The sequence below is a fragment of the Chiloscyllium plagiosum genome, unplaced genomic scaffold, assembly GCF_037043375.1.
Source record: "Chiloscyllium plagiosum isolate Xiang-an unplaced genomic scaffold, Cpla_swu_hap1 HiC_scaffold_6, whole genome shotgun sequence".
Taxonomy (NCBI): domain Eukaryota; kingdom Metazoa; phylum Chordata; class Chondrichthyes; order Orectolobiformes; family Hemiscylliidae; genus Chiloscyllium; species Chiloscyllium plagiosum.
The window spans coordinates 133,783,654-133,811,258 of record NW_028270144.1 but is presented as its reverse complement, the minus strand read 5'-3'; the positions used below and the strand labels follow the sequence as shown (position 1 = coordinate 133,811,258).

The 27,605-nt window shown below is 50.3% G+C and overlaps 1 protein-coding gene across 1 annotated transcript in view; it reads left to right on the top strand.

Moving 5' to 3' along the window:
* Nucleotides 1-27,423, top strand: part of LOC122551097 (protocadherin-16-like) — a 370,928-nt gene extending 343,505 nt beyond the window's left edge. The window contains exons 18-21 of the mRNA XM_087988529.1: nucleotides 6,165-6,295; nucleotides 18,566-18,843; nucleotides 19,621-19,762; nucleotides 20,035-27,423. Coding sequence (XP_087844655.1) covers nucleotides 6,165-6,295; nucleotides 18,566-18,843; nucleotides 19,621-19,762; nucleotides 20,035-22,640 — 3,157 coding nt within the window. The 3' untranslated portion in view covers nucleotides 22,641-27,423. The remainder of the gene's footprint in view (nucleotides 1-6,164; nucleotides 6,296-18,565; nucleotides 18,844-19,620; nucleotides 19,763-20,034) is intronic.
* The last annotated feature ends 182 nt before the right edge of the window (nucleotides 27,424-27,605 follow it).

Sequence of the window (27,605 nt, the reverse complement as noted above, 5' to 3'; positions counted from 1 at the left end):
CACTGACCACACCCACACTGACCACACACACATTGTCTGCACCCACACTGACTGCACACACACTGACCACACACACACACTGTCCGCACCCTCACTGACTGCATCCACACTGACCACACGCACACTGACCGCACCCACACTGGCCGTACCCACACTGACCACACCCACACTGACCACACACACATTGACTGCACCCACACTGACTGCACCCACACTGACTGCACCCACACTGACCACACCCACACTGCCCGCACCCACACTGGCCACACCCACACTGACCACGCACACACTGACTGCACTCACACTGACCACACCCACACTGACCGCACCCACACTGACCACACCCACACTGACATTACCCTCACTGACCACACCCACACTGACTGCACCCACACTGACATTACCCTCACTGACCACACCCACACTGACTGAACCCACACTGCACCCACATTGACCACACCCATACTGACCACATCCACACTGGCCACATCCACACTGGCCACACCCACACTGACCACACCCACACTGACCGCACCCTCACTGACTGCACCCTCACTGACCGCACCCTCACTGACCGCACCCTCTCTGACCGCACTCTCACTGACTGCACCCTCACTGACCACACCCACACTGACCGCACCCACATTGACCACACTCACACTGACTGCACCCTCACTGACTGCATCCACATTGACCACACTCACACTGGCCGCACCCACACTGACTGCACCCTCACTGACTGCACCCACACTGACCGCTCCCACACTGACCAGACCCTCACTGACCGCACCCTCACTGACTGCACCCACACTGACGTTACCCTCACTGACCGCACCCACACTGACCGCACCCTCACTGACTGCACCCACACTGACTGCACCCACACTGACATTACCCTCACTGACCACACCCTCACTGACCGCACCCTCACTGACTGCACCCACACTGACATTACCCTCACTGACCACACCCTCACTGACCGCACCCACACTGACTGCACCCACACTGACTGCACTCACACTGACCGCTCCCACACTGACCAGACCCTCACTGACCGCACCCTCACTGACTGCACCCACACTGACGTTACCCTCACTGACCGCACCCACACTGACCACACCTTCACCGATTGCACCCAGACTGGCCACACCTACACTGACCACATCCACACTGACCACACCCACACTGACCGCACCCACACTGACTGCACCATCACTGACAGCACCCACACTGACATTACCCTCACTGACCACACGCACACTGACCACACCCACACACTGACCACACCCACACTGACTGCACCCGCACTGATCACACCCACACTGATCACACCCACACTGATCACACCCACACTGGCCACATCTACACTGACCACGTCCACACTGACCACATGCACACTGACCGCACCCACACTGACCGCAGCCACACTGACTGCACCCACACTGACTGCACCATCACTGACAGCACCCACACTGACTGCACCATCACTGACAGCACCCACACTGACTGCACCCACACTGACCGCACCCACACTAACATTACCCTCACTGTCCACACCCACACTGTCCACACCCACACTGACCACACCCACACTGTCCACACCCACACTGACCACACCCACACTGACTGCACCCTCACTGACAGCACCCACACTGACCTCACCCACACTGATCGCACCCACACTGACCACACCCACACTGACTGCACCATCACTGACCGCACCCACACTGATCGCACCCACACTGACATTACCCTCACTGACCACACCCACACTGACCACACCCACACTGACCACACCCACACTGACATTACCCTCACTGACCACACCCACACTGACCACACCCACACTGAATTACCTTCACTGACCACACCCACACTGACCACACCCACACTGACCACACCCACACTGACCACACCCACACTGACATTACCTTCGCTGACCGCATCCACACTGACCGCACCCACACTGACGTTACCCTCACTGACCTCACCCACACTGACCACACCTTCACTGACTGCACCCACACTGACTGCACCCACACTGACCGCTCCCACACTGACCAGACCCTCACTGACCGCACCCTCACTGACTGCACCCACACTGACGTTACCCTCACTGACCGCACCCACACTGACCACACCTTCACCGATTGCACCCAGACTGGCCACACCTACACTGACCACATCCACACTGACCACACCCACACTGACCGCACCCACACTGACTGCACCATCACTGACAGCACCCACACTGACATTACCCTCACTGACCACACGCACACTGACCACACCCACACACTGACCACACCCACACTGACTGCACCCGCACTGATCACACCCACACTGATCACACCCACACTGATCACACCCACACTGGCCACATCTACACTGACCACATCCACACTGACCACATGCACACTGACCGCACCCACACTGACCGCAGCCACACTGACCGCACCCACACTGACTGCACCATCACTGACAGCACCCACACTGACTGCACCCACACTGACCGCACCCACACTAACATTACCCTCACTGTCCACACCCACACTGTCCACACCCACACTGACCACACCCACACTGTCCACACCCACACTGACCACACCCACACTGACTGCACCCTCACTGACAGCACCCACACTGACCGCACCCACACTGATCGCACCCACACTGACCACACCCACACTGACTGCACCATCACTGACCGCACCCACACTGACCGCACCCACACTGATCGCACCCACACTGACATTACCCTCACTGACCACACCCACACTGACATTACCCTCACTGACCACACCCACACTGACCACACCCACACTGACATTACCTTCACTGACCACACCCACACTGACCACACCCACACTGACCACACCCTCACTGACAGCACCCACACTGACTGCACCCACACTGATCGCACCCACACTGACATTACCCTCACTGACCATACCCACACTGACCACACCCACACTGACATTACCTTCGCTGACCGCATCCACACTGACCGCACCCACACTGACGTTACCCTCACTGACCTCACCCACACTGACTGCACCCACACTCACCACACCCACACTGACCACACCTTCACTGACTGCACCCACACTGGCCACACCCACACTGACCGCACCCACACTGACCACACCCACACTGGCCACACCCTCACTGACCGCACCCACACTGATCGCACCCACACTGATCGCACCCACACTGACATTACCCTCACTGACCATACCCACACTGACCACACCCACACTGACATTACCCTCACTGACCACACCCACACTGACCGCACCCACACTGACATTACCTTCGCTGGCCGCACCCACACTGGCCACACCCCCACTGACCGCACCCACACTGACCGCACCCACACTGACCGCACCCACACTGACCGCACCCACACTGACATTACCCTCACTGACCTCACCCACACTGACCACACCTTCACTGACTGCACCTACACTGGCCACACCCACACTGACCGCACCCACACTGATCGCACCCACACTGACATTACCCTCACTGACCACACCCACACTGACCGCACCCACACTGACATTACCTTCGCTGGCTGCACCCACACTGGCCACACCCACACTGACCACACCCACACTGACCGCACCCACACTGACCGCACCCACACTGACGTTACCCTCACTGACCTCACCCACACTGACCTCACCTTCACTGACTGCACCCACACTAACTGCACCCACACTGGCCACATCCACACTAATATTACCCTCACTGACCACACCCACACTGTCCGCACACACACTGATATTACCCTCACTGACCACACCCACGCTGACCACACCCACACTGACTGCACCCTCACTGACCACTTCCACACTGACCACACCCACACTGACGTTACCCTCACTGACCTCACCCACACTGACCACACCTTCACTGACTGCACCCACACTGACCACACCCACACTGACCACACCTTCACTGACTGCAAGCACACTGGCCGCACCCACACTGGCCACACCCACACTGACCGCACCCACACTGGCCACACCCACACTGACCAGATCTACACTGACCACACCCACACTGACATTACCCTCACTGACCACACCCACACTGACTGCTCCCACACTGACCACACCCACACTGACCACACCCACACTGACCACTTCCACACTGACCACACCCACACTGATCACACCCACACTGACTGCACCTTCACTGACCACAACCACTCTGACCGCACCCACACTGACATTACCCTCACTGAGCACACCCACACTGACCACACCCACACTGACCACACACACACTGACATTACCCTCACTGACCACACCCACGCTGACCACACCCACACTGACCACACCCACACTGACTGCACCTCACTGACCGCACCCACACTGACCGCACCCACACTGACGTTACCCTCACTGACCACACCCACACTGACCACACCTTCACTGACTGCACCTACACTGACCACACCCACACTGACCACACCTTCACTGACTGCACCCACACTGGCCGCACCCACATTGGCCACACCCACACTGACCGCACCCACACTGGCCACACCCACACTGACCAGATCCACACTGACCGCACCCACACTGACATTACCCTCACTGAGCACACCCACACTGACCGCAGCCACACTGACCTCACCTTCACTGACTGCACCCACACTGACTGCACCCACACTGGCCACACCCACACTGACCGCACCCACACTGACCGCACCCACACTGACATTACTCTCACTGACCACACCCACACTGACCACACCTTCACTGACTGCACCCACGCTGACCACACCCACACTGACCACACCCACACTGACCGCACCCTCACTGACTGCACCCTCACTGACAGCATCCTCACTGACCACACCCTCACTGACTACACCCATACTGACCGCACCCTCACTGACTACACCCACACTGACTGCACCCACACTGACCGCACCCACACTGACCACACCCACAGTGACCACACCCACACTGACAGCATCCTCACTGACCGCACCCACTCTGACCGCACCCACACTGACATTACCCTCACTGAGCACACCCACGCTGACCACACCCACACTGGCCACACCCACACTGACTGCACTGACACTGACCGTACCCACACTGACCACACCCATACTGACCGCACCCTCACTGACAGCATCCTCACTGACAGCATCCTCACTGACCACACCCACACTGACCACACCCTCACTGACTACACCTACACTGGCCGCACCCACACTGGCCACACCCACACTGACCGTACCCACACTGACCGTATCCACACTGGCCACACCCACACTGACCTCATCCACACTGACCACACCCACACTGACATTACCCTCACTGACCACACCCACACTGACCACACCCACACTGACCGCACCCTCACTGACCACACCCACACTGACCGCACCCTCACTGTCCGCACCCTCACTGTCCGCACCCTCACTGTCCGCACCCACACTGGCCATACCCACACTGACTGCACCCACACTGACCACACCCACACTGACCACACCCACACTGACCGCGCCCTCACTGTCCACACCCACACTGACCGCACCCTCACTGTCCGCACCCTCACTGTCCGCACCCTCACTGTCCGCACCCACACTGGCCATACCCACACTGACCGCACCCACACTGACCACACCCACACTGACCACACCCACACTGACCGCACCCACACTGATCGCACCCTCACTGTCCGCACCCTCACTGTCCGCACCCACACTGACCACACCCACACTGTCCGCACCCTCACTGTCCGCACCCTCACTGTCCGCACCCACACTGGCCATACCCACACTGACCGCACCCACACTGACCACACCCACACTGACCACACCCACACTGACCGCACCCTCACTGTCCGCACCCTCACTGTCCGCACCCTCACTGTCCGCACCCACACTGACCACACCCACACTGACCACACCCACACTGACCGCGCCCTCACTGTCCACACCCACACTGACCACACCCTCACTGTCCGCACCCTCACTGTCCGCACCCTCACTGTCCACACCCTCACTGTCCGCACCCACACTGGCCATACCCACACTGACCGCTCTCCACATTCCTGGCGATATGTCGTTACGGGGGTTTGATGTTTACTGAATGTTTTTGATGGTTTATGAATGTTTTCTCTCCTTGTAATTTCAGGTTGATTGTGTCAGCTACAGACCGAGGGTCACCACGGCTCATGGGCAGTGCTACACTCACCGTCATTGTCCTCGACCTGAATGACAACAGTCCCACCATCCCACTGCCAAAGCTGGTGCGCGTTCCAGAGAGTGAGTGACCACCCCCCTCTGTACCTCAACACACTCACACTCACACACCTTCACACCTACGCCTTCACATTCACACACTCACACATCTGTACATACACACTCACACACTCAAACCTTCACACTCATGCTCACTCACATATTCACACTCCACACTGACATACTCACTCACACCTTCACACTCACACACACTCACAGCTTCAGGCTAATGCAATCTCACTCATACCTTCGTACTTACACAATCTCTCCCTAAACCTTTGCACCTCCACTATTATTCATTATTTATATAAATGACTTGGATGAGAATTTAGGAGGTATGGTTAGAAAGTTTGCAGATGACACCAAGGTTGGTGGCATAGTCGACAGTGAAGAAGGTTACCTGGAAATACGACAAGATCTTGATCAACTGGACCAGTGGGCTGAGGAATGGCAGATAGAGTTTAATTTAGATACATGCAAGGTGTCGCATTTTGGTCGGTTAAATCAGGATAGGACTTAGACAGGAGAAAGTGAGGTCTGCAGATGCTGGAGATCAGAGCTCGAAATGTGTTGCTGGAAAAGCGCAGCAGGTCAGGCAGCATCCAGGGAACAGGAGAATCGACGTTTCGGGCATAAGCCCTTCTTCAGGAATGGGGAAAGTGTGTCCAGCAGGCTAAGATAAAAGGTAGGGAGGAGGGACTTGGGGGAGGGGCGTCGGAAATGTGATAGGTGGAAAGAGGTCAAGGTGAGGGCCTCCGCGATCGCCGACCAGACAACCGCCTCCGCGATCACCATGAAGACAATCGCCGGCAGATTCGCGACCTCTGCGGCTATGGGGAACAACTCTGTCTCCGCGGTCGCCGCAGCCACCTCCGCCCCCACTGACGTCACCAACCCACACGCCCACAACGCCGCATGTTAGGACTTAGACAGTCAATGAAAGGACCATGGGAAGTGTTATAGAAAAAAAGGAGATCTAGGGTACAGGTTCATAGCTACTTGAAAGTGGAGTCACAGGTAGGCAGGGTGGTGAAGAAGGCTTTTGGCATGCTTGCTTTCATCAGTCAGAACATTGAGTACAGGAGTTGGGGCGTTTTGTTACAGCTGTACAAGATGTTGGTAAGGTCACCTTTGGGGTACTGCATGCAATTCTAGTCACCCTACTATCAATAGGATAATATTAAACTAGAAAGAAGCAGAAAAGATTGACGAGGATGCTACCTGAATTGGAAGGTTGGAGTTATAAGGAGAGGTTGGACAGGCTGGGGCTTTTTTCCATGAAGTGTACAAGACTGAGGGGTGACCTTACAGAGGTTTACAAAATCATGAGAAGCATAGATAAGGCGGATAGTGAATAGCTTTCCCCAGGGTAGGGGAGTCTAAAACTAGAGGGCATAGGTTTAAGATGAGAGGGGAGAGATCCAAGAGGGCATTTTTTTCACACAGAGGGTGTTGAGTGCCTGGAACGGGTTGCCTGAGGTGGTGAGTACAATGTTGTTATTTAAGAAACATTCAGACAGGTACGTGGATGGATAGGCATGGAGAAATAGGGACCCAACAGGAGCAAATAGGACGAGTTTATTGTGGAAACTGGGCACATGGGCAGGTTGGGCCAAAGGGCCTGTTTCCATGCTGTAGACCTCAATGACTCTATGATTCATACATCCTCACTCACACTGACACTTTCACACCTACACACTCTCAATCACATTTATGCACCCTCACTGACACCTTCACATTTACTCATTCTCACGCTAACGTACACCTACAACCTTCACATTGACACTCACATTTTCACCCTGAGATTCAGTTGAAACAAACCTTGCTGACCAGATTATTCTTGAAAGAATGAAAGGATAAAGTATAGAATGTCCCATGGGTTTCTCATTCTGATGTTCTGGCACCGTTGTCTCTGGAGTCTTGTCAGACACAGCATGCTCAGGAGATACAATATCAGTAAGTGTAGAATTAGATTCCCTACAGTGTGGAAACAGACCCTTCGGCCCAACAACTCCACACTGACCCTTCAAAGGGTCACCCATCTAGCCGCATTCCCCTACCCTATTATTATACATTTACCCCTGACTAATGCACCTAATCTACACATCCCTGTGGGGCAATTTAGCATGGCCAATTGACCTAACCTACACATATTTGGACTGTGGGAGGAAGAATGTACAAACTCCTCACTGACGGTCACCCAAGGCTGGAATCAAACCCGGGTCCCTGGCGCTGTGAGGCAGCAGTGCTAACCACTGAGCCACCATGCCGTTGTTACCAACGTTTCGTGAATTGGTCACACCGCAGGTTAGAATTGCTAAGGGAGAAAAGGATTGGGTGACCAAAAGGTAGAGAAAGAGCAGGAAGGCAGTGTAGGTGTTCCCTTCTGGTCATCTCCCTCCAAAACAGGTATACCATTTTGGATACTGTTGGGGGAGATGGCTCACCAGGGGAAGGCAGGAGTAATCAGGTTTATGGCACCGTGGCTGCTCTGCTGTACAGAAGGGCTGGAAAAAGAGTGGAAGGGCTATAGTCATAGGGATTCAATTGTAAGGGGAGTAGATAGGCGGTACTGTGATCGAAAACGAGACTCCAAGATGGTATGTTGCCTCCCAGGTGCACGGGGAGGGATGTCTCAGGTCAACTGCAGAAAATTCTCAAGGGGGAGGGTTAACAGCCAATTGTTGTGGTGCATAGAGGCACCAATGATGTAGGTATAAAATGGGATGAGGTCCTCCACAAAGAATTTAGGGAGTTAGGAACCAAGTTAAAATGCAGGACCTCAGAAGTTGTAATCTCAGGATTGCTACCCGTGCTACATGCTAGTCAGAGTAGGAATGATAGAATAAGCAGGATGAATACTAGCTTGAGAGATGGTGCAGGAGGGAGGGATTCCGATTTTTGGAACATCGGGACTGGTTCTGGGGGAGGTGGGACTATTACAAATTAGCTTATCTACACCTGGGACAGACTGGAACCAATGTCCTTGGGGATGCTTTTGCTAACGGTGTTGGGGAGGATTTTAACTAATGTGGCAGGGGATGGGAACCAAATGAGGATGTTAGTGGACAGGAAGGAGGTAGTAACTAAAATAGTACAGCACAATTCAGGCCTTTCAGCCCTTGATGTGGTGCTAACATTTTATCCTACTCTAAGGTCAACTACATACCCTTCATTTTACTATCATCCTTGTGCCTATCCAAGAGTTGCATAAATGTCCCTAATATATCTGACTCTACTCCCACTGCTGGCAGTGCATTCCACACATGCACCACTCTCAGTGTAAAGAACCTGCCTCTGACATCTCCCCTAAATCTTCTTCCAATCACCTTAAAATTATTCCCCCTTGTGATAGATATTTCCACCCTGGGAAAAACTCTCTGGCTATCCCCTCTATCAATGCCTCTCATCATCTTGTACACCTCTCATCCTTATTTGCTCCAATGAGAACATAGAACATTACAGCGCAGTACAGGCCCTTCGGCCCTCGATGTTGCGCCGACCTATCATACCAATCTGAAGCCCATCTAACCTACACTATTCCATGTACGTCCATATGCCTGTCCAATGACGAATTAAATGTACTTAAAGTTGGCGAATCTACTACCATCGCACGCAAAGCATTCTATACCCGTACTACTCTCTGAGTAAAGAAACTACCTCTGACATCTGTCCTATATCTATCACCCCTCAATTTAAAGCTATGCCCCCTCGTGCTCGGTGTCATCATATTTGGAGAAAGGCTCTCCCTGTCCACCCTATCGAACCCTCTGATTATCTTATATGTCTCTATTAAGTCACCTCTCAACCTTCTTCTCTCCAACGAAAATATCCTCAAGTCCCTCAGCCTTTCCTCATAAGACCTTCCCTCCATTCCAGGCAACATCCTAGTAAATCTCCTCTGAACCCTTTCCAAAGCTTCCACATCCTTCCTATAATGCGGTGACCAGAACTGTACACAATACTCCAAGTGCAGCCGCACCAGAGTTTTGTACAGCTGCAGCATAACCTCATGATTCCAGAACTTGATCCCTCTATTAATAAAAGCTAAAACACTGTATGCCTTCTTAACAATCCTGTCAACCTGGGTGGCAACTTTCAAGGATCTGTGTACCTGGACACCGAGATCTCTCTGCTCATCTACACTACCAAGAATCTTACCATTAGCCCAGTACTTTGCATTCCGGTTACTCCGACCCAAGTGAATCACCTCACACTTGTCCGCATTAAACTCCATTTGCCACCTCTCAGCCCAGTTCTGCAGTTTATCTATGTCTCTCTCTAACCTATAACATCCTTCGTCACTATCCACAACTCCACCGACTTTAGTGTCGTCCGCAAATTTACTAACCCACCCTTCTACACCCTCATCCAGTTCGTTTATAAAAATGACGAACAGCAGTGGACCCAACACCGACCCTTGCAGTACACCACTGGTAACTGGATGAACATTTCCTATCAACCACCACCCTCTGTCTTCTTTCAGCAAGCCAATTACTGATCCAAACTGCTATATCTCCCACAGTCCCATTCCTCCGCATTTTGTACAATAGCCTACTGTGGGGAACCTTATCGAACACCTTGCTGAAATCCATATACACCACGTCAACCGGTTTACTCTCATCTACCTGTTTGATCACCTTCTCAAAGAACTCAATAAGGTTTGTGAGGCACGACCTACCCTTCACAAAACCATGCTGACTATCCCTAATCAAATTATTATTTTCCAGATGATTATAAATCCTATCTCTTATAACCTTTTCCAACACTTTACCAACAACCGAAGTAAGGCTCACTGGTCTATAATTACCAGGGTTGTCTCTCCTCCCCTTCTTGAACAGGGGAACCACATTTGCTATCCTCCAGTCTTCTGGCACTATTCCTGTAGACAATGACGATTTAAAGATCAATGCCAAAGGCTCAGCAATCTCCTCCCTGGCCTCCCAGAGGATCCTAGGATAAATCCCATCCGGCCCAGGGGGCTTACCTATTTTCACACTCTGCAGGATTTCTTATACCTCTTCCTTGTGAACCTCAATCCCACCCAGTCTAGTAGCCTGTATCTCAGTATTCTCCTAGACAATATTGTCGTTTTCTAGAGTGAATACTGTCGAAAAATATTCATTTAGTGCTTCCCCTATCTCCTCTGACTCCACACACAACTTCCCACTACTATCCTTGATTGGCCCTAATCTTACTCTCGTCATTCTTTTATTCCTTAAATACCTATAGAAAGCCTTAGGGTTTACCCTGATCCTATCCGCCAATATCTTCTCATGTCTCCTCCTGGCTCTTCTGAGCTCTCTCTTTAGGTCTTTCCTGGCTACCTTGTAATCCTCAAGTGCCCTAACTGAGCCTTCATATCTCATCCTAACATAAGCCTTCTGCTTCCCCTTGACCACAGATTCCAATTCCTTCATAAACCACGGCTCCCGCGCTCTACAGCTTCCTCCCTGCCTGACAGGTACATACTTATCTGGGACACACAGGAGCTTTTCCTTGAATATGCTCCACATTCCTAATGTGCCCATCCCCTGCAGTTTCCTCCCCCATCCTATGCTTCCTAAATCTTGCCTAATTGCATCGTAATTGCCTTTCCCCCAGCTGTAACTCTTGCCCAGTGGTATACACCTATCCCTTTCTATCACTAAAGTAAACATAACAGAATTGTGATCGCTATCACCAAAGTGCTCATCTACTTCCAAGTCTAACACCTGGCCGGGCTCATTACCCAGTACCAAGTCTAATGTGGCTTTGCCCCTTGTAGGCCTGTCTACATACTGTGTCAGGAAGCCCTCCTGCACACACTGGACAAAAACTGACCCATCTATAGTACTCGTACTATCGTGTTCCCAGTCAATATTTGGAAAGTTGAAGTCCCCCATGACAACTACCCTGTCTCTCTCACTCCTATCGTGAATCATCTTTGCTATCCTTTCCTCTACATCTCTGGAACTATTCGGAGGCCTATACAAAACTCCCAACAGGGTGACCTTTCCTTTCCTGTTTCTAACCTCAGCCCATACTACCTCAGTTGACGAGTCCCCAAACATCCTTTCTGCAACTGTAATACTGTCCTTGACCAACAAGGCCACACCTTCTCCTCTTTTACCGTCTTCTCTGTTCTTACTGAAACATCTAAATGGAACCTGCAACAGCCATTCCTGTCCCTGCTCTATCCATGTCTCCGAAATGGCCACAACATCGAAGTCCCAGGTACCAACCCATGCTGCAAGTTCATCCACCTTATTCCGGATGCTCCTGGTGTTGAAGTAGACACACTTCAAACCAACTTCTTGCTTGCCAGTGCCATCTTGCGTCCCTGAAACTTGATTTTGGACCTCCCTACTCTCAACCTAGCTCCCTCAATCTTTCTTCATAAGGCATGCCCTCCAGTCCAGGCAGCATCCTGGTAAATCTCCTCTGCACCCTCATCCACATCCTTCCTATAATGTGAGTGAGTGCTGCTCCTATTGGTCATGGCTGACCATGGGTTGCATCCTCGTTGTTTGAGCTTTCTGCTTCCCTGAGGCAATGTTGTTTGTGACTGAAGAGACCAATGCTGGAGTGACAGTCCCAGTCACAGAGGTCACATCTGTATGTGGTCATTGATCTGCTCGAGCTGCTGCACTCCTTCCTTGGCACCCGCTTGTCTACTGCAGTGCTCCTCAGCTTCTTTTCCCCTGTGTTGAGGTGTTGGTTCAGAGTGCTTCTCCATCTTGTGTGGTCAGCTGCAGGCCTTTCCCAGGACTCTAACGATATCAAATGCCTCATGTCCCTCATGCAGACATCCTTGTAGCATATCTGAGGACGCCCAGTGGGTCTCTTCCAAGATGAGAGCTCTCCATGGAGGATATCCTTTGGGATGCAGCCATCCTCCATGCAGTGGATGTGGCCCAGCCAGCACAGTCTCCGCTGCCTGAGCAGAGTGTACATTCTGGGAAGGCCAGTGCAAGATAGGACAGCTGTGTTGGATACTCTGTCTTTCCAGGATATGCCTCAAGTGGAAATTGTTTAGTCTTCTCTCCTATCTGGTATATGTAGTCCACGTTTCACTGCCGTACAGCAGTGTGCCTATGATGCAGGTGTTGCAGACTGACATTTTTGTCTTCACTGTCAGCTTGGGGTTTGTCCATACTCAAGTCGTGAGGCGAGCAAGAGTTGAGGCTGCTTTCCCAGTCCTACTGTCGATCTTCCTGTAATGAGGCGACCAGAACTGAACACAATATTCCAAGTGTGGTCTAACCAGGGCTTTACAGAGCTACAGCATTACCTTGCGGCTCTAAAACTCAATCCCCTGCTAATGAAATCCAACACAGTATACGCTTCTTAACAACCCTATCAACCTGGCTGGCAACTTTGAGAGATGTATGGACATGGACACCGAGATCCCTCTGTTCCTCCACACTGCCAAGATTCCTGCCTTTAACCCTGTATTTTGTATTCAAATTCGACCTTCCAAAGTGAATTTTTTCACAGTTATTCAAGTTGAACTCCATCTGCCATTTCAGGCTCATGCCCAAAACGTCGATTCTCCTGCTCCTTGGATGCTGCCTGACCTGCTGCGCTTTTCCAGCAACACATTTTCAGCTCTGGTCTCCAGCATCTGCAGTCCTCACTTTCTCCTAATGTCCCACTACAACCTACAACAACCCTCCACCACTATCCACAACTCCACCGACCTTCATGTCATCGGCAAATGTACAAACCCACCCTTCCACTTCCTCATCCAAGCCATTTATAAAAATCACAAAGGGCAGAGATCCCAGAATAGATCCCCGTGGAACACAACTGGTCACTGAGCTCCAGGCTGAATACTTTCCATCTGCTACCACCCTCTGTCTTCTATGGGCCAGCCAAGTCAGTATCCAAATGGTCAGGTTTCCCTCTATCCCATGCCTCTGTACTTTCTGAATGAGACCACCATGGGGAACTTTATCAAATGCCTTGCTAAAATTCATATACACCACATCCACTGCTGTACCATCATCAATGTGTTTTGTCACATCCTCGAAGAATTCAATAAGGTTCATGAGGCTTGACCTGCCCCTCACAAAGCCATGCTGACTATCTCTAATTAAGCTATGCTTTTCCAAATAATCATAAATCCTGTCTCTCAGAATCCTCTCCAATACTTTGCCCACCACTGACAAAAAACTGACTGGTCTGCAATTCCCGAGATTATCCCTATTCCCTTTCTTGAACAAGGAAATAACACTTTCCATCCTCCAATCATCTGGCACTACTCCAGTGGAGAGTGAGGACACCAAGATCATTGTCAAAGCCACAGCAATCTCTTCCCTCGCTTCCTGTAGCGACCTTGGGTATATCCTGTCAGGCCCATGGGATTTACCTATCCTTATGTTTTTCAAAATTTTCAACGGATTCTCCTTCTTAACATCAACCTGCTCAAGCAGATATCTGTCTGTTTCATGCTGTCCTCAGAAACGTCAAGGTCCCTCTCAGTAGCGAATTCTGAAGCAAATTAAGGACCTCCCCTATTTCCTCCGACTCCAGCTGCAAGTTCCCTCCACTATCCCTGATTGGTCATACTCTCACTCTGACCATCCTCTTGTTCCTCATGTAAGTGTAGAACGCCTTAGGGTTCTCCTTAATCCCACCCGCTAAAGCTTTTCCATGCCCCCTCCCCGCTCTCCTAAGTCCATTCTTCAGTTCCTTCCTGGCTGCCTTGTAACCCTCTAGAGCCCTGTCTGATCCTTGCCTCCTCAACCTTAAGTCAGCTTCCTTCTTCCTCTTGACTAGATGTTCCACATCTCTTGTTACCCAAAGGTTCCTTCACCTACCATCCCTTCCTTGTCTCAGTGGGACAAACCTGGCCAGCAATATCAGCAAGTGCTTCCTAAACAACCTCCACATTTCTGTCGTGCATTTCCCTGAGAACATCTCTTTCCAATCTAGGCTCCCAGTTCTTGCCTAAGAGCATCGTAATTCCCTCTTCCCCAATTAAATGCTTTCCCAAATGGAGGGATTGCAGAGCTATTCCATCCACACACACACACCCCTCCACCCCCACCCCACACACACACACACCCTTCTCCCTCTCTCTCTCTCTTTCCCCCCCACACACACCCTTCTCTCTCTCTCTCTTTCCCCCCCCCCCACACACACACACACCCTTCTCTCTCTCTCTTCCCCCCACACACACACCCACCCTTCTTTCTCTCTCTTCCCCACCCCCCCCACACACACCCTTCTCTCTCTCTCCCCCCCCACCCCACACACACATACACAAAACTGAGGAAGACAACAGGGGATACAAGTTATACATGACAAATTTTGGTAAATCCAGTTGGTATTCAAAACAAGTTTACATCAGTTACAACTTTCCAGAGGTCAGGGTCCTTGGTGAGTTAGACCCAGCCATTCCCTAAATTGGAGCTGAGCTGTAGGCTTCTGTTTCCAACTGGATCTTCCTGACGAAGGGCTTATACTTGAAACATCAACTCTCCTGCTCTTCGGATGCTGCCTGACCGGCTGTGCTTTTCCAGGGCCACAGTTTTCAATTCTGTTTCTAGTTGGAAACCTGGAGATCGAGATGGAGGGTTCGTATCCGAAAGTCATTCCAGCCTGAAGTCCTGCTCTCCCTCTGGAGGGTCACACCAACCTAGAATCCCAGAACTCCAGATTTAAACAGTTCAGATTTCAGTCAGGTGACAAGGGCAGTCATGTGACATGGTAAAGATTAATCTCAATGGGTTGGTTCAAAGGTTATTAAGATGACAGTGTGACGTTACCTCCCCTTATCAGACTTTCCATTGTGAGATAGTAAAGGTATTAACACCAATTTTAGCATAGTGAGTCTTGATGTTTCCTTTTGTCCAAAACTGAATACCGGCTGACAGCTCATCACTGAGTCATAGAACATAGAACATAGAAGAATACAGCGCAGTACAGGCCCTTTGGCCCTCGATGTTGCGCCGATCCAAGCCCACCTAACCTACATTAGCCCACTATCCTCCATATGCCTATCCAATGCCCGCTTAAATGCCCATAAAGAGGGAGAGTCCACCACTGCTACTGGCAGGGCATTCCATGAACTCATGACTTGCTGAGTAAAGAATCTACCCCTAACATCTGTCCTATACCTACCACCCCTTAATATAAAGCTATGCCCCCTCGTAATAGCTGACTCCATACGTGGAAAAAGGTTCTCACGGTCAACCCTATCTAAACCCCTAATCATCTTGTACACCTCTATCAAGTCACCCCTAAACCTTCTTTTCTCCAATGAAAACAGCCCCAAGTGCCTCAGCCTTTCCTCATACGATCTTTCTACCATACCAGGCAACATCCTGGTAAACCTCCTCTGCACCCGTTCCAGTGCCTCCACATCCTTCCTATAGTATGGCGACCAAACTGCACACAATACTCCAGATGCGGCCGCACCAGAGTCTTATACAACAGCAACATGACCTCAGTATTCCGGAACTCAATTCCTCTACCAATAAAAGCCAATACGCCATATGCCTTCTTCACCGCACTATTTACCTGGGTGGCAACTTTCAAAGATCTGTGTACATGGACATCAAGATCCCTCTGCCCATCCACACTATCAAGTATCCGACCATTAGCCCAGTACCCCATCTTTTTGTTACTCTTACCAAAGTGAATCACCTCACACTTAGCTACATTGAGTCCTTTAGCCACGTCCTCACCTGTTGTCCATTTTTAAAACAAACAGAATTTAACCAGGAAATTATAGAATAGAATGGAGTTTTCTTTGGGATTTCTCTCCATGTCCTATGGTGACTCGTTTCCCACAGTCTGTGAAATTAAGAGAATCCAAAACACCATTATCAATATCTCAACTCACAATCGATTCTTTATTGAATTTAAATTCCATAATTGGCCATGGCAGGGTTCGAACCTGGTTCCCCAGAACATTCAACAAATAAACAAAGAACTGCAAATGCTGGAAATCAGAAACAAGCACAGAGAGTGTTGGAGAAACTCAGCAAGTCTGGAAACATCTATGGAGAGAAAGCAGAGTTTATGTTTCCGGTCACTAGACCCAGAATATTAACTCTGTTTCTCTCTCCCCACAGATGCTGCCAGACCTGCTGAGTTTCTCCAGCACTCTCTGTGTTTGTTTTCAATCTGGTTTATAGATGAGTTTGTGTCAATGAGTTTCATAGCAAAGCAATGGATAGAACATTCCAGGCTGACACATGGCCATGTTTGATATCTCCAGCTCTGCACCCCTGACAATTACCCTTCAGACTCGAAGCTGAAAGCTAGAACATAGAACATAGAACAATACAACACAGAACAGGCCCTTCGGCCCACGATGTTGTGCCGAACATTTGTCCTAGCTTAAGCACCTATCCATATACCTATCCAATTGCCGCTTAAAGGTCATCAATGATTCTGACTCTACCACTCCCACAGGCAGCGCATTCCATGCCCCCACCACTCTCTGGGTAAAGAACCTACCCCTGACATCCCCGCTATACCTTCCACCCTTCACCTTAAATTTATGTTCCCTTGTAACACTCTGATGTACCCGGGGAAAAAGTCTCTGAATGTCTACTCTATCTATTCCCCTGATCATCTTATAAACCTCAATCAAGTCACCCCTCATCCTTCGCCGTTCCAATGAGAAAAGGCCTAGCACTCTCAACCTATCCTCGTACGACTTATTCTCCATTCCAGGCAACATCCTGGTAAATCTCCTCTGCACCCTCTCTAAAGCTTCCACATCTTTCCTAAAGTGAGGCGACCAGAACTGCACACAGTACTCCAAATGTGGCCTAACCAAAGTCCTGTACAGCTGCAACATCACTTCACGACTCTTGAATTCAATCCCTTTGCTAATGAATGCTAATACACCATAGGCCTTCTTACAAGCTCTATCCACCGGAGTGGCAACTTTCAAAGATCTATGAACATAGACCCCAAGATCCCTCTGCTCCTCCACCTTACTAAGAACCCTACCGTTAACCCTGTATTCCGCATTCTTATTTGTCCTTCCAAAATGGACAACCTCACACTTGACAGGGTTGAACTCCATCTGCCACTCCTCAGCCCAGCTCTGCATCATATCTAAGTCCCTTTGCAGCCGACAACAGCCCTCCTCACTGTCCACAACTCCACCAATCTTCGTATCGTCTGCAAATTTACTGACCCACCCTTCGACTCCCTCTTCCAAGTCATTAATAAAAATTACAAACAGCAGAGGACCCAGAACTGATCCCTGCGGAACTCCACTTGTAACTGGGCTCCAGTTCTGTTGGTAGAAATCATCACTCACCTATCTCTCTATCCTGCCCACAGATGCACTGATTGGCTCCGAGATCATTGAGGTAACAGGAAATGATGTGGATTCAGGTCCGGTCTTGTCCTACAGTCTGGTGACCGATACAGAGAAGTTCAGCATTAATCGTTACCAGGGAATCATCTCACTGTCAGACACCCTGGACTTTGAGGAACGAAGTTGGTACATGCTCACTGTCCACACTTCTGACTCCAAACATGAAACTGAGGCCAACATCACCATCATCGTTGAGGACGTCAATGACAACCCCCCTGTCTTTGTGCAGCATTTGTATCAGGTACAGGAGGTCTCAAAACGGAGGGGTACCGGGGCTGGACAGGAACTGACCGTGAGACACTCATACATATACACACAAACACACACACACACACACAATTTCTCTCTCTCTCTCTCTCACACACACACAATCACATACATAGTCTCTCTCTCTCACACACACACAAACACAGTCTCACACACACATGCACACACAGACACAGTCTCTCTCTCACACACACAGATGCACACACACAGGCACACACAGTCTCTCTCTCTCTCACACACACACACTCAGTCTCTCTCTCTCTCTCTCTCCCCCTCTCTCTCTCTCTCTCTCACACACACACACACACATACACACAGGCACACACACACACAGTCTCTCTTGCTCTCTCACACACAGTCTCTCTGACACAATCATGTACACAGTCTGTCTCACACACACAAACACAGTCTCACACATGCACACACACAACTCACACACACATACAGGCATACACAGACACAGTCTCACACACAGACACAGTTTGTCTCTCATACACAGTCTCTCACACAGTTACATGCACACAGACACACATACTCACACACACACTCACACACACACTCACGTACACACACAGTCTCACACACAGTCTCACACACACATAGACACAGTCTCACATACTTACATAAACATGTGGAATGTACAGGAACGGAGACTGAGACACGCATTTGTAAGTTTAATAATTGAGTTTGACTTTCTGTGCGACCTTTCTATGTGTGTTGTTCTGAATTGTCCATGTTTCTGTCTTACCAGGTAACAATGTCAGAGTTTGCAAGTTCCGGGAGCAGCATAGTTACTGTGACAGCCACTGACCGTGATCCTGGTGAAAATGGGGAAATCATGTACAGCCTGAAATCCCCAAAAACTGGAGGATTTTCCATTGACCCTCACAATGGTGAGTGCTACTCCCTCCCACCCCCCCCCCCCCCACCCCCAGAGGGTCAAGAGGAGGGGAGGGGGTGTGTCTCTCCACAGGGTAGTGTGTGTCTGATATCAGAGTGGGTGAAGTCTGAGGCTCGGGGTGAGGAGTCGGGGGGAGTTAGGGAGCGGGGGGTTTTGGGGAAGAGGTTGGGAGCAGTTTGTGTTGTGACAAAAGCTGGGTGTGTGAGTGGGGAATGGACGATGGGGTAGTCTTGTGTGGTTACTTGTTTGTTTCCTCTGTTTTAGGGACTCTGTTTACTGTGAGGGATGTGGATCTGAGGCTGGCTGAACCTTTGGACCTGGTGATTGAAGCACGAGACTGCGGCTCCCCACCTCTCTCTTCTTTTACCACGGTTCAGATCCAGGTGCTGGACATCAATGACCACTCTCCATCCTTCACTCAGCCCGAGTACAAGGCTCAGATACTGGAGGACCTGCCTCCAGGAAGCACCATCCTGACCCTGGAGGCTATTGACTTGGATTACTCCTGGGATAACAGTGGCCTTGATTACAGCATTATCAGTGGGGACACAGGTAATGTGTTCCAGCTGCAGAGCCAACTGCAGGTTATAGACGGTCACTTTAGGACGACTGCCTCTCTCATACTGCTCGACACTTTGGATTTTGAAACTGTCACCAAGTACAATTTAACCATCGCATCATTGGATTATGGAGTCCCTCAGCGCAGTGCACTCGCCTCTGCCGTCATTACAGTACAGGATGTCAATGATAATGCTCCTGTCTTTAACCGTACTCAATACAAAGTGACTGTGAGTGAGGATGTTGCTGTAGGGACTGAGATTGTCCGAGTGGCAGCTCATGACCTTGATTCTGGGGGCGACTCTGTGCTGCGATACAGTATCAGCTCAGGTGATGAAGATACGCAGTTCGAGGTGGGTGAGAGAACAGGGATTGTCAAATTACGTAAAGCCCTTGATCGTGAGGCACGGTCTCGGCACACAATCATCATCCAGGTGACCGATGGCCAGGCCCCTCAGGCTAACTTTGCCCTGGTCCCACTGACAGTGGAACTAAAGGATGTGAATGACAACCAACCCTTCTTCCCAATGCAAACACTGAGTGCTAACATCCGCGAGAATTTGCCAGCTCATTCGCTCGTGGCCAAAGTCCGTGCCATCGACTTTGACTGTGGAAGATTTGGTGAGTTACAATACTCGATCATCAGCCAGCCCATCTCCATGACAGGCTTTGGGAAAGACAAAGAAATGTTTGACATTAACCAGCTGAGCGGAGAGCTTCACACAAAACTCTCATTTGATTTTGAGAAGTTGAACTCCTTTCAGGTTGTGGTGAAGGCAGTGGATTCTGGGAACTCCTCAGCCACTGTCACTGTCCAGGTCCATGTGACTGGGGAGGATGAGTACGATCCCATTTTTGTCAACCCCGTGTATAACTTTGTTGTCCCAGAGAACGCAAAGAAGGGCCAGAGCATTGGGCAAGTGATAGCCACAGATGAGGATGGAGGTCTCGATGGGATTGTCCTGTACTCACTGTTAACCCCATCACAGTACTTTGAGGTGAACAAAACTACAGGTGACATCATCCTCAAGATGGACAATCAGAGACACCAAGGCAAACGATCAAAGAGAGAAACTCGGACAATGACCCTCAACATCCAGGCCAAGAGCCCACTGGTATCCTCCAGATTCTCCAGCACCAAGGCACATATTGACATCACTCAGACCTCGTTTGGATTAACAACTGAGCTCAATTGGTTGCTGATAGTTGCCTTGGCAGCGTCACTGGGAATTGGGGGGATTCTTGCCATCATCGGCTTGGCCCTGGTGATCATCCGAGCCAGGAGGAGAAGGAAGAACCAAGAGGCAAGCAGCGGCTCACAGCTCGACAACATTCCGGAACCCACCTTCCAGAAACTGGGAACTGAGGATGCCACTTTACCATCCAGTGACCGTATCTACCATCAGACCTTGCCCGGGTATACAGCCGAGGCTGCAGGAGTGGGAGCTCCGTACACCCGGGGAGACTCGATCGATCCGTCACACTCCAGCGGCCGTGGCTCAGCTGAAGCAGCGGAAGATGATGAGATTCGAATGATTAATGAGTACCCACGTGTCAGCAGCCTGAGCTCCTCCATGCAGGAGCATGTGTCAACACGTGGCCCAGACTCAGGAATCCAGCAGGACGCTGACCAAATGTCAGATATTTCCACTGACCCAGGCATGGAGTGGTTTAAACACAAGAAAAGCAGTGGCCTTTTGTTGCCAGGGCAACAGCAGCTGTACCGGGAGGATGGTGCTGGTGGGTATATGGGGGCAGGACTGGGCCTGGGTGTGTGTCACGCCAAGGACTATGTCTTTGCTGAAGATGGCCGCCCATCAGCACAAGGTTCACTGACTGCCATCGTCGCCAGTGAGGAGGAACTGCGAGGCAGCTACAACTGGGACTATCTCCTGAACTGGAGCCCGCAGTTCCAGCCCTTGGCCAGTGTCTTCACTGAGATTGCCCGGCTCAAGGACGAGAATGCCCCTCGCAAAAACTTCCAATCCAAACCCAAAGTGGACCCCAAACCTCGCATTGACCCTCCCCCACTCATCACCTCTGTGGCCCACCCCAATGCCATGTCTGTCCCTCCCCGAATGGCAGTGAACCGGAGCCACAGTCACATGACCGCATTGCCACGCTCACCCATCACTAGTGATGCCTCAATGACATCAGCAGCCATGTCACCCAGCTTCTCCCCTTCACTGTCTCCATTGGCCGCTCGCTCTCCAGCTGTATCCCCATTCGATGTTTCCCAAGGACCCTCAGCCTCCATCATCAGTACCGAGCATTCCTTAGACAATCCAGAGGATGTGGAGCTGCGGATATAGATCCCAGTTAACACAGCAGCCATGCTCCTCATTCAGTCACTCCCACTGCCACAAACTGCCGATGCCAAACCACAGATATCACTGGAAATACCAGACCGTGTAACATTGTTCAAAGTAATAGAGAGAGAGAGACAGAGACAGGGAGAGAGAGGGATAGAGACAGAGAGGGAGGGAGAGAGAGGGTGGTGGCACTCTCAAATCAAATACCAAATATTTCACTTTTATTGGGTTCACAACCACAACGACACCTAATTCCTTCATTAATTCATTACACAGAAGTTCAGAAACGAACTGATTCTGAACCACATGGAGCAAGAGGATTTTAGAGATTTGGAGCAGTGGGACCTAATCAAAAGATGGGGATAAAATAAATTAAACTTTACTCTGTATATAACTCTTTGCCATCCCTCCTGGAAGTGTTTGATGGGGACAGTGCAGACCATAACATCATAAGATGTAAGAGCACAATTAGACCATTCAGCCCATCGAGTCTGCTCCATCATTTGGCTGAAATGTTTCTCATCCCCGTTCTCCTGCCTTCTCCCTGTGACTCTCGATCCTCTTAACAATCAAGAACCTATCTATCTCTGTGTCTTAAACACACTCAATGACTTGGCCTTCACAACCCTCTGTGGCACTGAGTTCCACAGAGTCCCCACCCTCTGACTGAAGAAATTCCTCCTCATCTCAGTTCAACAGGGTTGTCCCTTTACTCTGAGACTGTGCCCTCAGGTCCTAGTCTCTCCTACTGGTGGAAACATCTCCTCCATGTCCACTCTATCCACGCCTCTCAGTATTTTGTAAGATTCAATCAGATCCACCTCATCCTTCTAAACTCCATCAATTACAGATCCAGAGTCCTCAACCTCTCCTCATTTGACAAGTTCTTCACCCTCAGAATCATTCCTTTAAACCTCCTCTGGACTTTCTCCAAGGCCAACTTCCTTAGATACGAGGCCCAAAACTGCTCGCAATATTCCAAACATGGTCTGACCAGAGCCTTATACAGCCTCAGCAGGACATCTCTGCTCTTGTATTCTAGCTGTCTTGAAATGAATGCTAACATTGCATTTGCCTTCCAAAGTGCCAACTGAACCTACACATTAACTTTAAGAATTTCCTGAACTCAGACACCCAAGTCCATTTGTACTTCAGATTTCTGAAGCCTTTCCCTGTTTCAAAAATATTCCATATCTCTATTCTTCCTCCAAATGTGCATAGTCACATATTTTTCCAGAGTGTAGAAGGAGCTTTACTCTGTATTTAGCCCCATACTCTCCCTGTACAGCGAATGTTTGAGGGGGATTCTCAGCGAATGCTCACTTTTACACTCACTCACAATCAGGGTTAGTGTAGCTCAGGTCAGGGTGGTTCAGGTCAGGGTTTGCTGAGGGCTCAGGTCAGAGGTCATTGATGGCACTGGTCAGGGGTCACTAATGATCAGGGTCAGGGGTTGCTGATATTTAGTGTAAAAGGGTGCTCTGAGTCTCGTCCCAGTTCAAGTTTCTTTTTAGGCAGGAGACAGGAAGTTTCCCGTTAAATATCTGTGAATTGGTTGAAATTGGTTGTTCCTTTCTTCACATCGACTTGTTTCAGACTGAGGGACAAATTCCCAGCATCTGGGTGCCACAGCCCTGACTCTAACCCGGTCAATCATTGCTTCATCACCTGACGCCACTTCTCCCTCCGTCAATCTGAACTCTGCCCTCATCTACAAAATGACACCTCACCAATCTCCTCAGAGACACAAGGGCTTTGAAAATTGTTGCATTAAAAGTTTCTTTCTGTTTTTGGTGTAATGATTAATCACCAGACAAGAGTCCCCTTTAAAGCTGCACCACCTTGAATTTCTAACTGGACCCTGACCGGTGTCAGGCAACCCAACACGTGAGCGTGTCTGCAGGAACCTGTCCATGTGGAGAGTCCATGTGATTGGGTGCTGTCACAGTGACAGTGGAATACTGATGGATGGAGATTGGACATTGTTATATGACAGTGTTAACCCACAGTATGACAATGCCATGGGATAAAGTCCCAGTGAGATATAGCATTGTAACAGCATTAGGGGACAGTGTGATGGGGGCTGTGTTTGCATTGAATGACACTGTAAGAGTTACAAGACAGTGTGACTGTGACAGTGGAACAGTATTCTGTTCTGGGGTAACTGTGTGATTTCACACCATGTTGTTGACAGCGTCCTGTGACACACTGCCCCTGACCTCTGCACATAATCCGAAAAAAATCCTGACGGAATTTCAGGACGATCCACTGTAAATAAAGATTCAAAGGATGTGAGCCTTCACTTTCTAATCTGTACTCTTCATTTGCACAAGTCTTGTATAAAGTTGTGTTTGTAATTTGCCAAGAGTATTAATGAAGTAATGTTCTATTCATGGCCAATGAAGACTGGCCTGTTGCCACAAAGATACTTTGTAAGATTGATGCAGGTGACCTATCATCAGGTCCATGACTCTCATTTGTGAATGTTCATTGTTATTTTTGTATTGGAGATGCACAGTGAGGATTGAACCGAACACAGAGACAGAATTCCCTCTTTCACTGAGTAATTAGTGACCTCTCAGAGGTTTCAAACTGAAAACCAGGATCCATCCTACAGAATGTTCACAATCTCCAGTTACCAGCAGCAAGTTCACACCACCTCCCACTCAATTCCTCTCCACCAAAAACTACACGGTCTCTTGGGCTCGATGTGTAAACTTTCCCTTTTCAGATGAAGGGATGTCTGACACCTGGGAAACTAAAGAAAAAGACAGAGACAATCAAGGAGGGGACTGAGATCAATATCAAGCGTTGGACTGGGTGGCAGGAACGGCCCAGAATACAGGGTCTCTCAGGAAGTTTGCCCACTGCCGAACTCGGTCACAGATTTCTCCAGGAACGTGAAATTTTGTTCATTTCATAAAACCTGATGGAGGAAACGATGCTGTTTCTCCTTCAACATCAAACATAAATGATTCAAAACATATTTGGGTCTTTGCCCAAATTGGTGCATTCTTATTAGGTTAGGATCCCCACACACACTGACTCTCACTGGGGTACAGTCCCACACACACACTGACTCTCACTGGGGTACAGTCCCACACACACTGACCCTCACTGGGGTACAGTCCCACACACACACACTGCCCCTCATTGGGGGACAGTCCCACACACACACTGACTCTCACTGGGGTACAGTCCCACACACACTGACTCTCACTGGGGTACAGTCCCACACACACTGACTCTCACTGGGGTACAGTCCCACACACACACTGACTCTCACTGGGGTACAGTCCCACACACACTGACTCTCACTGGGGTACAGTCCCACACACACACTGCCCCTCATTGGGGGACAGTCCCACACACACACTGACTCTCACTGGGGTACAGTCCCACACACACACACTGACTCTCACTGGGGAACAGTCCCACACACACTGACTCTCACTGGGGTACAGTCACACACACACACTGACTCTCACTGGGGTACAGTCCCACACACACACTGACTCTCACTGGGGAACAATCCCACACACACTGACTCTCACTGGGGTACAGTCACACACACACACTGACTCTCACTGGGGTACAGTCCCACACACACACACTGACTCTCACTGGGGAACAGTCCCACACACACTGACTCTCACTGGGGTACAGTCACACACACACACTGACTCTTACTGGGGTACAGTCCCACACACACACTGACTCTCACTGGGATATAGTCCCACACGCACTGACTCTCACTAGGGTACAGTCCTACACGCACACTGACTCTCACTGGGGTACAGTCCCACACACACACTGACTCTCACTGGGGTACAGTCCCACACACACACTGCCCCTCATTGGGGGACAGTCCCACACACACACTGACACTCACTGGGGTACAGTCCCACACACACACTGACTCTCACTGGGGAACAGTCCCACACACACTGACTCTCACTGGGGTACAGTCACACACACACACTGACTCTCACTGGGGTACAGTCCCACACACACACACTGACTCTCACTGGGGTACAGTCACACACACACACTGACTCTTACTGGGGTACAGTCCCACACACACACTGACTCTCACTGGGATATAGTCCCACACGCACTGACTCTCACTGGGGTACAGTCCCACACGCACACTGACTCTCACTGGGATACAGTCCCACACACACTGACTCTCACTGGGGTACAGTCCCACACACACACACTGACTCTCACTGGGGTTCAGTCCCACACACACTGACTCTCACTGGGGTACAGTCACAAACACACACACTAACTGACTCTCACTGGGGTACAGTCCCACACACACACTGACTCTCACTGGGGTACAGTCCCACACACACTGACTCTCACTGGGGTACAGTCACAAACATACACACTAACTGACTCTCACTGGGGTACAGTCCCACACACACACTGACTCTCACTGGGGTACAGTCACAAACATACACACTAACTGACTCTCACTGGGGTACAGTCCCACACACACACTGACTCTCACTGGGGTACAGTCCCACGCACACACTGACTCTCACTGGGGTACAGTCACAGACATGCACACTAACTGACTCTCACTGGGGTTAGATTATGATCATTGGACAATGACCAGGAGCAGGAACCCTGGCTCATGACTCCCATTCTCCCTTTCTCTGATGGATGCTCCTGTTATGGTTCTGAGCAGCAGCATCACAAGGATATGCACTGAGTCTGGAGCGTCCTTTTTTCAGGGTGACTATAGTGGTTAGGGCAGAGCACTGAAACATTGGGACCTGACGGAGGGTGGGTGAGTGGAGAGTAGGGGTGGGGGATGAGGGGGGTGAATCACTCTCAGACGGTTTCCTTGCTGATAACCACAACTACCATAGGGATGGTGACTGACAATTGGCTGTGGTCAACTTCTGTTTTTTTCACCTTTTTTTATTCAGACACGTGCGGAAGATACAAAGACGT